This window comes from Dipodomys spectabilis, unplaced genomic scaffold (genome assembly GCF_019054845.1).
Source record: "Dipodomys spectabilis isolate Male_0828 unplaced genomic scaffold, ASM1905484v1 ptg000108l, whole genome shotgun sequence".
NCBI classification, from domain to species: domain Eukaryota; kingdom Metazoa; phylum Chordata; class Mammalia; order Rodentia; family Heteromyidae; genus Dipodomys; species Dipodomys spectabilis.
Window position 1 is genome coordinate 12,431,031 of NW_024870785.1, and position 14,423 is coordinate 12,445,453.

Consider the following 14,423-nt stretch of genomic DNA (forward strand, 5'->3'; position numbering starts at 1 on the left):
GTCTTTATTTCTTCCTGCATTAGTAATTCTACACGTTACCTAGACTTGTACAAAACTTGATTATCCTGAAACCTTTCCAAATTGGTGAGACTAGAAACACCTCCCTGTCCCTCTACAGCAACTCAAAATCCTGAGCCAAATTCAGCTCACTCAACTATGCCCCTGCTTTATTGAAGATACAGAAAACAAGGAAAGAACCCAAGATTCACTCATGGGAAAGCTAGTTAGCAGTCGTCTACCCCATACCATGAATTCCATTCTGTTTTACAGCAAACGCATTAAACTGTTTGAAAGCTTAGTAAGCCTTTCATTGCTGGGAAATACAGGTACATGATGTGTGAAATCCTGTTGCTTTTGTGAAGTAGTGCCTATTCACACACCTCCTGCATGTCCTGCTAACTGGGGTGGTCTTGACTTTTCTCCCCTCAGTTTCAGCAAACATCAGATCACGCCCTCTTCTCATGCTCCGTGGTGGACGTCTTTGCTCAGCTTAATCAGAGCTTCGAGATTATAAAGAAGCTGGAATGCCCGAATCCTGAAGCATTATCTCACCTAATGAGAAGATTTGCAAAGGTAGGTTAAAGGGAATGAGGCTTTTCTGGAACTGTGGCAACCTGAAAAATGTTGTTGGTTGAGTAATGCAAGTCTTCTCTGATGCCTCCACCCTGGTTCAGTTCTGCCCTGATAGAGTATTTCATCTCCTTTCACCTATACTTCCTATTTATGCAATAATGGATGTTTCCTCTTTTAAAACCTTCTTGTTTTTTTCATTGACAATACCAGACATTTGTAAAGAAAGAGATTCGCATAGATGACCAGATTATTCCCATGACAAATACGGTGCTTGCTAGCTGGTCATTCTGCTAGCTGGTCATTCTCGACTTGGAGCCTCATATTGAAATTGGCAACTAGTTTGCAGCAGACATCACAGTCTAGTCCAACATGTATTAGAGTTGGAATCCTTAAAATTGAGTTCTGGTAAGAAATCAGCCAATAAATGTCAGAGGCATCAGAGCAGTACAATTGATTTTTGTGAATTCTGTATTCTTATGTGACAGAGTGACTTTGGTCAGCCAATTTCTTTTAAGACCCTTTGTCCCCTTAAAATGTTAAAGCAACTTGTTACTTGCTGAGATCTTTTTAAAGTAGAGAGCTTGTCTGATAGGAACAAGGCCCTGGGTTGGATCCCCAGCTCTGCAAATAAAATATACCTTACCAAAATGAAAAAAGAAAGAAATCATACTCTAATTGGAAGATGATTGGAAAGGGGCACAGCTTCAAGCCTGGTAGGATCACAGTAAACAAAGTAGGAGGATACTTGAGAAAACCTGAAGTACTAGCTTCATTGTGAGAGACTGATCGATGCCTAAAGGGAGAAATGGTGAAAATGGCCAAAGGCAAAGTGCAGGACTTGTCCTAAGCAAGAGCTGGCAAGATGCAAGATGAAGCAGAGAGAAGGAAGGGAGGGAGGGAGGGAGGAAGAGTGGGAGAAAGTGGGAAAGAGAAAGAGAAGATAGAGAAAGAAGGAAGGAAGGAGAAAAGAAGAAAGGAAAGGGAGAATGGGTTGGAGAGAGAGGATAGGGAAAGAAGGAAGGAAGGTGAGGGAGGGAGGAACGGGTTGGAGGGAGGAAAAAAGAGAAAGAGGGAAGGAAGGATAGAAAAATAGAGACAAAGGAAAGAGAGGGAAGGAGGGAGAGTGGGAGGAAGAGGAAAAGAGATGGAGGGAAGGATAGGGAAGGGAGGAAGGAAGGAGGGTGGGCTGGAGAGAGGAGGAAGGAGAAAGAGGGAGGGAAAGATAGGAAAAAAGACAGAAAGGAAAGAGAAGGAGAGGAGGAAGAGAAATAGAAAAGGAAAGGAAGGACAGGTGGACATTATGGATATGTTGGTCAGAAGGATGTCACATGCTCTTCTTAGAATTCTACCACTTGTAGTAGAACCCTAGGAGAATTGTTTTAATTCCCAGAGTTAATCTGTTTAGTGGCATACTGTTTTTGCTGTGCAGAGTATTAGAAAGGTCAGTAGAATTCTCCATTAGAAGAGCAAGAGCAGGTTTCATAGTTGGATGGCCATAGAAGCACTGTGAGAAAGAAGAGGGATGCTGTACCTGATCACGGAGCCCTGAGCTCCCGCCCACCTGAGCTCCCACCCTCTCCTGCCCCTCACCACCTCTGCAGCTGCCAAAAGCAGGCTGTTCAACAAATCACTCAGCAGATGGTGAAACATCTAAACAACACTGGATTATAGAGGATTTTGTGCCATCCCAACTTTATCCTCAGTAAATCATAATGACTGAGATCAACAAGCTTTAAAGTCAAGACTGTGCTTTCATGTTTGCAATAGTGAAGTTATTCCTACCACTAACACTGTCACCAAGTGACCTAAGAGTCATCTGCCTATGTACAAATGAACGGGAACTCCTTAGCAAAGCCCAGTGTAATTCAGCATTAAGCCTAAAGTAAACCATGAAGAGTCATATTTAGAAGACAACACAATCTGAAAAAGAAATGCATTTTTCTAGATTTATTGTTCTGCTGTTGATAATCTCTTACATTTTGGTGGGGGTTTTTTTTATTATCTTTAAGTGGTTTTACAAAGAGGTTTCAATTTAACATGTCAGTTTATAAGTATAATGCATCTTGATTATTGTTACCCCTTCCATCTTGCTCAAAGATCTCACATTTTTCAAGGCCAAGTTTTCTTGGTACATATTATCACATTATCATATACCTCCACAAAATGTCAACTTTATGTCTTTGTGTTATCGTAATTCCAGGTTTTGTTGTGATTGGAAAGGTCTATAAAATAAGCTCATCGTCATGCCTGGGATTTACAGTTTAAACATTTAAATTGAAATTGCTGCTTGAGCTTATGCTTTGAAATCTCTTTCTCAGTTCATTTTACCATTTTTTTTTTGGGGGGGGGGGGGAGGGTCCGGTTGTGGGACCTGAACTCTGGGCCTGGGCCCTGTCCCTCAGCTCTTCAGCTCAAGGCTAGCACTCTACCACTTGAGCCACAGCGCCACTTCCAGCTTTTTTCTGTTTGCTTATGTGGTGCTGAGGAATCAAACCCAGGGCCTCAAGCATGCAAGGCAAGCACTCTACCACTGAGCCACTTTCCCAGCCCCTCTCAGTTCATTTTAAGCTACTCAATAAAATTCTGACATACTAAAAAAAAAGAAGGAAAAACATTTTTGTCTTTGCTTCTGTGTGAGAGGGGATGACATATTGTTGTTTTACCTTTTCTATGAAAATTACATCCAAGCTTTGACTTACAGTACTTCAAGTTATGTGTAAAAGTGGAAGGAAGAAAACTCTTTGATATATCTTTACAGAATTTCAGGAAAATTTAACGTAGTTAATTAATGGGAGCAAAAGGCATTCTTGGGCTCAGACATAGTTATTAGAGATAGAAATGATATATAGAACTTGGTGAAAAAGACAAGAGGAGGAGTGTAAGTAAGCAATATTTTTAGCAGATAATTCATTACTAAGAAACTTAGTAGACAAGCAGTACAGTGAAGTGTGTGATATAATAAAAATTGCAGTTCTATGGCTTTACTAGGTGATTTTTAATAATGCACACTCTGATTCCTTATCATTGAAAACTCATTTGCTAACTGATGTAGTCTGGAAGTTTTGGGTACAACCTGTAAATAACTATACACAGTGGAGAAAAGTAAGAAAATGACTACCCCAAATGTATGAAGGGCATAAGTAGAAACTAGAAACCAAGGGAGAAGATGCAAAGAAAATGTATCTACTTAGAACGATGGGAGGAACATCAAAGAGTGGGTAATAAGTATCCAGCATAAAAGAAACTGTGGGAGACCAGTGACCCACATATGTAATACTAGCTATTTAGGAGGCTGAGATCCTAGGATCACAGTTTGAAGCCAGCCCAGAATGGAGAGTCCAGGAGACTCTTATCTCCAATTCACCAACAAATAGCTGAAAGTAGAGATGTGGCTCAAGTGGTAGAGCACTAGCCTTGAGTGAAATAGCAATGGAACAACACCAGGCCCTAAATTCAATCCCCAGTACTGGCAACAAACAATCAAATAAATTAGGAAGAAAAAGTTGCCACCACATCGCCAATATATCCTCTGAGTATGAAGCAAATTGTACTTTAAAAAAAAAGAATGGATCCATTCTATATCAATGTTCTATCTTTGAGAACTATGGTATTCAGAACTATGACAAATTATTGCCTATATACAATACGAGAATCTTGGCCTGTCAAGGATATGGGTTTAGTTACTGTACATGGTTCCCTCAGGGCCAAAAATTATGTAAGTTTGATTTAACACTAGTTTGCATAGTGTAGGTACAAATCTGTGCACTCATCTGAATACATTTTCCATTTTTTTCTTTTTTAGACTATCAATAAAGTGCTAGTCCAGTATGCAGCAATTATATCCACTGATTTCAGTTCCTACTGTGACAAGGAAAATGTGGTAAGTAAAACCTTCTCCTTTCAAGTATCTCTCAGTTGTTATTCACATTTTCCAACTTCAGGTTGGAGATTACTTCTTTCTTGTTCATAGAAGATGGTAAGAAATAGGGATCTCAGGAAATTGAAGGACACAAGAACATAACTTGTAGTCTTGAACCACTGGTGTTAGTAACAGATTCACAAAAAGATTAAACCTTGTCCCAAGGCTTGTCAACATGAGTTTTCCTTTTTGATAAGGAACAAATCAAGAATAAATAATTAAAAATCCACATATTCATAAATAATTGATTTGGGATCATACCAAGGAATCTAACTGTCTGTAGTAGCTCTTCCCCCCTCCCCACACCATGGGAAATGATCACAATAAGTAGTCTTTGTAGTTGGGTTTTATTTATAAATCTTGTACTTCATATGGACTTATAAACATAGGCTCAAGGTGAGGTCTCATGGTTCCCATTTGTAATTCTAGTACTCAGGAAATAAATGCAGGAAGAGCTTGAGTTCGAGGTCAGCCCAAGTAACATAGGGAGACTTATAGTCTCAAAACCTAAAGGGTAGTGATGTAGCTCAGTAGTGAAGCAGTACATGTGCAAAGCCCTGCGTTTGATCACACTCCCAACAACAAAGAGAAGGAAAATGAGAAGGATAAGCCTGAAGACTTACATAAAATAATCACAGCAGAGCCAAGTTAACATAACCACAAGGGTAGTAAGGGACTAATCCCTTCACCCATGAAGTCTTCTTGCTTCTTATAAGGCCAAGGTCTTATTTTTACCTTCGATTCCTTTCCAGTAGGATTGATAAATTCAAGCGGCTAAAAATATGCCAAATTGTCCTTTTTTCTAGTGGAAATGAAATTCCTACTGGCTCAATTTGTAGACTTTGGGACAGATGTTCATTTCCTCTGAAAGTATGAAAATTTTCCATACTGTCTATACAAAGGAATAACCCTAGATCAAGAAGTCCCACTCAGAGCAGAACAGTTCCTGGATATTCCAATTCAGCCTGCAGAATCAGAATCTGTGGGGGATAATTCTCCGTTGTCTCCATTAAAAGTGAAAATATTTTAAGTGGCTGGAAATCAAGGGAACCAAACTGAGGTTTAAAATTCTGTTTGTAAATCACAGCTAGGATGTGGTCACTTTAAGAGTCAAGTACAAAGTTTTGCAAAGGTCAGTCATGTGTTTAAGAATATAATAAAATCTTTCCACTAAGGACAGCCACCTCTCTGACGTCCTGTGAGTCCTTGATTCATTACTGGCTCTTTTCCCAGCAATCTGGAAGATAGATCCATTTTCTTTTCTTTGTCTGCTGTCTCTTCTTTCATCTGCTAGCTCTTTGGAATCAATGTGTAGCAACCATTAAATGATTCTGTCAAGATTCCAAATTCTATTTTCCAATGTGAAATTAATTTCTGCTGTTACTAAAGTCATATCTACTGTGGCCACCAAATTTTGCATCTTTGCCATTGTTACATCACTACTTCTTTGGAAATAAGTCAAGGAGTGTGTGTGTGTGTGTGTGTGTGTGTGTGTGTGTGTGTCTGTCTGTCTGTCTCCTAGGGCTTGAACTCAAGTCCTGACTCTGATACTGAGCTTTTTTGCTCAAGGCTTTACCATTTGATCCACAGCTCCACTTCTGACTGTTTTTTTTGGGGGGGGGGGCGGTTGTATTTTGTTTTTTTTAGTGGTTACTTAAGATATAAGAGTCTAATAGACTTACTGCCTAGATTGACTAAGAACTCTAATCCTCAGATCTTAGCACCTGATTAGTTAGGAGTATAGGCTTGAGCCCTGACACCCAATATTTTTTTTTTGTCAGTCGTGGGGCTTGAACTCTGGGCCTAGGCACTGTCCCTCAGCTCTTCAGCTCAAGGCAAGCACTCTACCGCAGTGCCACTTCCAGTTTTCTGATGATTAATTGGAGATAAAAGTCTCAAGGACTTTCCTTGCCCAGGCTGGCTTTGAACTGCAAGATCTCAGCCTACTGAGTAGCTAGGATTACAGGTGTGAGCCACCAGTGCCCAGCCATTTTTTTAATATTTATTTTTGTTAAGTAGTTGTACAAAGGGATTTCAATTCCAGGAGGCAGCTTATGAGTACAGTGTATCTTGGCCAACATTACCCCTTCCGTCATTCTCCTCCATACTTCTCCATCCCATCCCTACTTCAAGTTACATAGATCAATTTTTACGTAATATCGTTGAATATAATGAGGGTATTTGCTCATCCTTCTTTTCTCCATTTGTGTGCTGCCCTCCTCTCATTGCCCGCTCAGCCCCACAGAAGAAATGTTTTTAAGCGCAGTAGTGTGAATAAGGAAAATCGGGCAAAGACAGGACAGCATGTACAATGTCTAGCTGGGAACACAGAGATCAACAACTCAAATACAGGGGGCATATAAGACAAATGCTAAGTGAGTTACAGAACAGTGAAATAATCTAGGGAAGAAAGCTCTAAATTGATTAATATGTTGCAAATAATCAAATAGTAAGAGGCCAGATAATGAAGGATGTAACTACTAGCCTAAAGATTTTATTGACAACTAGAGACTATATTAAAGGTGTTTTTATTTATTTATTTATTTTTGTTTAGTTGTACAAGGGGGTTTCCTTTCAATACGTCATTTTCTTTTAGTATTTCTTGCAGTTAAAATTTTCTGGTGGTTGGACTGGGAAGGTGGCTCAGTGGTAGAGCGCTGGCCTTGCATGCATGAGGCCCTGGGTTTGATTCCTCAGCACCACATATGCAAAAACAAAAAAGCCGGAAGTAGCACTGTGGCTCAAGTGGTAGAGTGCTAGCCTTGAGCTGAAGAGCTGAGGGACAGCATCCAGGCCCAGAGTTCAGGCCCCACGACTGGACCCAAAAAACAAAAACAAAAAATTTCTGGTGGCAGTTTTGAGTTTAACATCGTGCAATTACAGAAGAATTTAAACTCCTCAGTTTTCTCAAATACAAAATTTTCAAGTTCAGCATGTTTATTTGTAAGTATTTTACATCATAATATTAAGGATGAAAGCAACTTTGGTAGCAAATCTCTCATGGTGAGCAGGTTATTAAATATAATTTACCAACAAAGTCATAAGATTTTTTTCCTTTTCCACTCTAGGCTATTAAAAACCATAACTTAAAATGGCAGAATTATTATGCTTGCCATATGTAATAAGAGACCACCAAGAATGACATATGTATGACTCATCCAGTAATTGAATATATAAAGGATATTTACCATACTGTCATTTTTTTTAACTTAAAGCCCTGTATCTTGATGAACAATATTCAGCAATTGCGGGTCCAGCTGGAAAAAATGTTTGAATCAATGGGAGGGAAAGAGGTGAGTAGATCTTCACTGCTGTATATGCCAAATGTGACTTACAGACCATTAGCAATGTATTGCTCATCAATAGGAAATGCCTTAACCAAATTCTTAAGTGGTTTATCAATGACCAGGAAGTTGATCATAACCTAATATTCCATTAATAAGATGATAATTACTTACAATAGAATACATTGGGAAATAGAAAATTGAATGGGAGGAAGAAGTACCCAGTAGATCTGTATACACAATTTCATGTGTGTATATGTATGTATATATTAAAATGCTAATGATCTGTATAGTACCACAGAAGAGTTGATTTTTATTGTATCATACAATGTCCATTCATTTGTGGTGTTCTGGCAGTAGTGGTTTCGGATCTATCAGTGGTTTATTTTTGTACTTGGGGAAAGTTGCGTCAAATGTGTTGTGTTGTGTTGTGCGTGTAATGGTCCTGTCTCTGTCCAACGTCTTTGGCTTGCCAATAATGAACAGAAGAAGGAAGGAGAAAGATTCTCTTATGAGGTTTGTGATCATAATATGCATCTTCCCCTTTCCCTGGCTGTGTGCCCCTCCCTATACCTTAAAGGCCATTGCATTTCCTACCAGTTCTCACCTGCTTTGTTTGGATGGGGCAAAGAGGGAAACCTTAGCTGTGCACACTCCCTGCTTCCCGCCTGCCAGTGTCTTCTCTTCTTTTTCCATGAACCAATGTAAGCATCTGAAAGATGGGGGATGATTGGAAAGAGCATCAGGAAGCTAGGGTTTTCCCACTCCATCTCTTACCAATGGAATCCCAAGGGTACTGTGTCATGAATATATAGACACTTCTCTTTAAGATTCCTTCATTGGCGGGGGGGGGGGGGCAGGGGGGGTAGCTGAGGAGGTGGGAGGGAAGGGATAGTAGGGGAAAAACAAAGGAGGAGGCAACAATGCTGGATAAGAAATGTACTCATTACCTTGCTCATGTAACTGTAACCCCTCTGTGCAGTATTTTTACAATAAAAAAAACTTAATTTTAAAAGATTATTTCATGTATCCTTACTGTAGCAAGATATAGGAACGAATGGAAAGCCAGATTGGAATTCAAAGCAAATATTCCTCCTATTTCTAAATTTATGAGGCTACAAATGCCTCTTTTTAAAGATTGGGCTTGGGCACAAGCCATCAGGAATCATCACTGGAGATGCCCTTCTTAATTTCAGTGATGCTTTATATTCAGACCTACAGGTCCAATTCATGTATTGAAAAGTATTGAAGAAAGCACTGGTTTCTTCTGGGAAATCTGATCTGTGAAATTCGGTAGATTTTAAACACCAATTTTTTTAAATGAAATGATCTTTAAAGTGTCGTCTTTCCAGAAAATTTTCCTCCTGCTACTACTATTTCATCACTTATCTAAATGTAGGGTCTAACATGGGCAATATGCTGGCAAACAGTATTTATGAATCAGATAAATCAAAGAAGACAGACCAAACAGATGAATCAAGACTAAACTTACAGGAAAGTGTATGGATCAGGCCATCTTCCACCCTGACACATTATAAGGGACCCTGTTCATCTGTTAAAAATGGATTCTTATTCCAGATACCATTACCAGTTTAAAATGTACAGTCTTCGCATTATAAACTTAGTTTCAAGTCAGTGACTAGTTCAGAGACCCTTCTCTTTTACTGGGCAAACTAATGAAGGAGGAAATTCTAGGCGTGGGAACTCTCTCTCTTTGTAACTCATGCAATGTTTATTTGTTAAACTCCTCCCAAAAAATACACAGGATCAATCCACTTAAGTAAATGGGTGAAATCAACTTTAAGCCTTAGCTTCCATAGATAGATAGATAGATAGATAGATAGATAGATAGATAGATAGATAGATAGATAGATAGATAGACAGACAGACAGACAGACAGACAGACAGACAGACAGACAGACAGACAGACAGACAGACAGATAGACAGATAGATAGATAGATAGATAGATAGATAGATAGATAGATAGATAGATAGACTCTAGTTTCCTACCTGTTGGCATTTTTCCTCTTTATATTTTTGGATGTTTCCTAAATTTCTTTTCTCCATTTCCCTTCCTTTAATCTCTTATCTGTTATTGCTAAGAAAAAGAAGGCCCAATTAGAATCAACACAGGTATTTGTGAAGAAACATTGGGGAGAACGCAGGACCTATACCCTTAGTATAAATAACCTTCCAGTTCCCCATCCCCCCCAAAAATAGCTAATTAATAGAAAATGATGTTAGAGTTATTGGTTACATCACTTAGCCTGCTCCAGGCATCAGAATCTCAAAATACTAGGTAGATTCTTACTACAGTTATCTGCATATGTCAGTCTGAAAATGGGTTCCTTAACTTACGGTTTGTTCTGAAGATGTAAAAGAATTTTATTGAAAATGACAAGATTCAACTTTCAATATGGATCGTATCTACAGCACTTGGCATAGACAGACCCAATGGCCTGTGAAAGTTATACAATATGAGCAAATGCGAATTCCAAGTTTATTCCTCCTATCAATGGAATGGCTTATTAAGTCTTTGACTGATATTATTAAGGGAAACTTGCCAACCCAGACTTTATTCTTCCTCTCTTAGGAGTTTATTGCTTTTTGCCCTCTATCACTCTGTACACTTCTTGCTGCAACCAAAAATAAAATATAGTTAGCAAATGATTGTTCATGCTTTTGCTCAAAATAATTGAAAATGCTGTATGTTTCTTGGTTGGCTGCTGGTAGCATCGTTGCTTGCCTCTAGTTCTGTCTGCAAAGTGTTTGCGGCTGGTGGACAAAGCTGCATGATACTGCCCTTCTCCACTGCTTTAACCTGATGTGGTTAAAGCAGAGTCTGTGATGGAAGCATGTCCGACCTTATGAATATCCTAGGATTATGTTATTGGCAATGACTTTGAGAGTAGTCACTTGAGTATCTAGCATTAACAGTGGCATGCACCATGTCCTATAGGCCATATTGACCCAGTTCATTTTTTTAAAAAATCAAAAGAGCAAAGAAAACTATCAAATTGTTCACCACATAAAGTGAGTTTCCAACCTATTCTATTGTATACCAATTAAGAGGACACTGCAGCATTGTAACTCTGGTTCCTCTGGAAAACACACCAAGAAAATAATTTTTGAAAACTATGAAGAGTCATCTTTAAAAACAAACAAACAAATGAGGTCCAAGACAGGTGCCAGTGGCTAGCACCTGTAATCCTAGCTATTCAGGAGGCTGAGATCTAAGGATCATTTTTTTTTGTCAGTCATGGGGCCTGAACTCTGGGCCTAAGCGCTGTCCCTCAGCTCTTCAGCTCAAGGCTATAGTGCTCTACCACTTGAGCCACAGTGCCACTTCCAGCTTTTTCTGCTTATGTGGTACTGAGGAATTGAACCTAGGTCCTCATGCATGCAGGGCAAGCACTCTACCACTGAGTCTCCTTCCCAGTCCCCAGATCATGTTTTAAAACCAACTCCAGGCATAAGAGGGTCCATGAGACTCTTACCTCCAATTAACCAACAAAAAGCCACAAATGGAGCTGTTACTCAAGTGGCAGAGCACCAGCCTTGAGCAAAAAAGCTAAGGAACAATGTCCAAGCCTTGATTTCAAGCCCCAGTACCATCATACACACACATACACAACCTAATTGTTGTGTGGCTATTTTATCCTGCAATAATAGAATAAACCCAGTCTTCTAGCTTTCTATCATGAAAAGAAAGCTCAAAAGGGAGATGTCCATTGGCTGAATTCAGTGAATGTAACCAGTGATTTTTACTTTTTGTAGGTCCAGATCATAAGGAGAATTGAATGTTTGAAGTGCTGGGCTTTTATTTTGACAGAATGCAGACACAGACTGATTGCTTTTTCTTCCCAAACATCTCTGTAATTAGACACAGCAAACTGGATTGAATAGAAAATTAAGAGAATAATGAAGGCTAGAAGGACAACTTGTATTGAGATGATTTCACAAATATAACTAAGAATCCAGCACTAACTACTACCACATAAAGTTAGGTTTAACAGCTAAGCGTGTGATTCAAGCAAAGGTCAGGCCACAGAGGTTGATAGATCTCTGAGCTGCCCACCTCATGCTGACCCACACAACCACTAGTTGTTAACCCCCTTTCTCCAGAGTACTGGAGAGCTCAGGGTGTCAGTCACATACTGCCAGGTCTCTTTTTAGACTAACCTCGCTCTCTGACCCTTGAGAACACTTCAAGAGAAAGCCAAAAAGGAGAGAAATAAGAGTTGCCCTCAAATTGCCATCTTTGAGGAAAAAATCCTTCCCATGACTTTGTGATGATCACCTTCGATGGCTTTTGCCTGCTCAAACACACAGCAAATTGTTGTAGTCAGGGGTCAAAATAGAGTTTCCCTTTTCCACTATTATTGTTTTAGCCTTGATTACAGTTGGTGCTTTATAAAAAGGGAGCAGTTATTTGTTACTTGGTTGGAACTGGGGTTTGAACTTAGGGCCTCTTGCTTGCTAAGCAAGCATTCCTCACTGCACAGCCATGCCTCCAATCCTGACTTTTGAGATAGGGTCTCACTCTCTTCCTACCTGGGCATTGTCCATCTATGTCAGGCTTCCTGGTAGCTGGGAAAACAGGTATCTATGCCACTGAGTTCAGCTCTTCATTGAGAAGGAGGAGTCTCATGAACATTTATCTGTCTAGCAATATTCTCATCCTCCCCAGTAGCTAGGATTATAGGCATGAACCACTAGCACCTGCCTTATATGATTGACATATAATAAGTTGATGTATTTGTGGAGTACAGTGAGGTGCTCTGGTTCATGTATGCATTGTACCGATCAACTTGGAATGTTATACTCATCACCTTAAACGTTGATTGTTTTTCAATGGATAGTACAATCAAAATCTTCTAGCTATTGTTAACTATATTTACCCTGCTGTGCAATAGAACTTTAGAGCTTCCATTGTACCCCATTGATCAACCTCTTTCCTTCCCTCTTTCCCTTCTCTAAAACTCAGTTTTTAAACCCAGTCAGTTCTCCTTCTTCTGCTAGACTGAGTGATCCTCTGTTGCCTTGTGCAAATGGATCACTGAAAATCTTTATCCCCATCAGCTGAGGTTTAACAAGTACTAAAGCCAGTGCTCCAGCTTGTACTCACAGTGGTAACCATGAGCAACAAGAGCAGCCAAATAGAAAACCAGAATAATAGGACTAGATGATTTTTTGAAAGTCAATATTTACAGAATAAAGTGATCTTATTTTTTTCTATCCTAGCTTATTCTTAACCTTGTGCAGTTTCACAGCCTTTAGTCACACTAAGTTCCTCTCTGGGCCAGTGATACTTAAGTTTTTTGCTTTTTACAATGAATATTTTCAAAAGGGAATTGCCTTGGGGAAAAATACCTTCAACCTCCATGTGACTCTAAAAACATGACACATTATCTGGCCTTTGTTTTTTTCCTCCACCTGTAAAAAAGAAAGAAGTTGAACAACATTCAGAAATCCTGTAGTGATAAGCACAAGAGTCTTGTTACGATCCATTAACAGAAGGATAGCATATGTGGTATAGAAAAGAGTATCCCATCCCTAGATAAGGCTCAGAGACATAATTCAAAGTAAAACAGCACGGAAACACAGAAGTAGAAAAATCCTAAATTTTTGAAGTAGAAGTAGAAAAAACCCTAGAAGTAGAAATATCCGAAATTCAATACTACAGTGAATGAATTTCAAAAGATAAAACAATCTTTTTCCCTTTCCCCTTTGGTTCTCTAGGCTAAATAAACTAACTTATCCCAAAGACATTTAGTTGATTTGAAGTACAATGACAGATTCACTGTATACTCCCTTTAATTAGCATGGGAGACAGCTACTGGGAGCCTCCTGGTTTTTGAAAAGCCAGAAAGTTAGAAACCTGAACATATAATGTAACCGATGCTATTGCACAGCCTCCATGCAAATCTGAATGAAATTAGGAATATACTATAATCCATCGCTGAGTGTGATCATGTACACTCGAAACAGTTCTCTCCAAAGAATAAAACTGAAAAAATAGGAAAAAAAAAAAAAGCATAGTGTCTTGGTGCTGGGGAAATTGGTTTGAAATAGACAGGATAATGGGTTTGCTTTTTCAACCATGTACTGCAGTCCCCAAGCAAATGTCACAAATTTATTAAGTGACTTAGGGCATTTCAGAGAGAATACCCTTGTAATGGATTCATTAGGGAATGTCCACTGATTTATCAATTATTTTAGTATGAGCTAGTCTTTCTTAATAGATCCGGATCAGTAGTAGTGTTGGAGAGAATTGACCTTTTTTCCAAAATAAAAGAAATACCAGAAGCCCAGATAAGATTGTGAGAAATTGCTTGAAATCCCTTCCCTAGTGAATGCCAGCTTGAGAGATCAGCGAGGACTAAGATCAGACGTGGTTATATTGAACCTACTCTGGGAGTAGCAATTAGGAGAATGGAAAGAGAAAATAGGGAACAGCAGCCCAGGTCGGAGGTGGCAGTAGCAGACGAGATGGAAAAGTGCTGAGTCGAGAGGTAAAGAGGACAAAGAAGGTGGAGAAAACATTTCAGAGAGACTGTCAGCCACATTTGGTATCCACATACATAGAGGAGGAAGGATACAGAATTCAAAGATGATTTTAACATTTCTCCTTTAAAACAAAATT

The 14,423-nt window shown here is 39.2% G+C and overlaps 1 protein-coding gene across 1 annotated transcript in view; it reads left to right on the forward strand.

The window, feature by feature from the left end:
• Positions 1–14,423, forward strand: part of Unc13c (unc-13 homolog C) — a 279,587-nt gene that overhangs the window by 204,095 nt on the left and 61,069 nt on the right. The window contains 3 exon segments of the mRNA XM_042687992.1: positions 430–573; positions 4,376–4,453; positions 7,708–7,785. Of these exon segments, the coding sequence (XP_042543926.1) occupies positions 430–573; positions 4,376–4,453; positions 7,708–7,785 (300 nt within the window).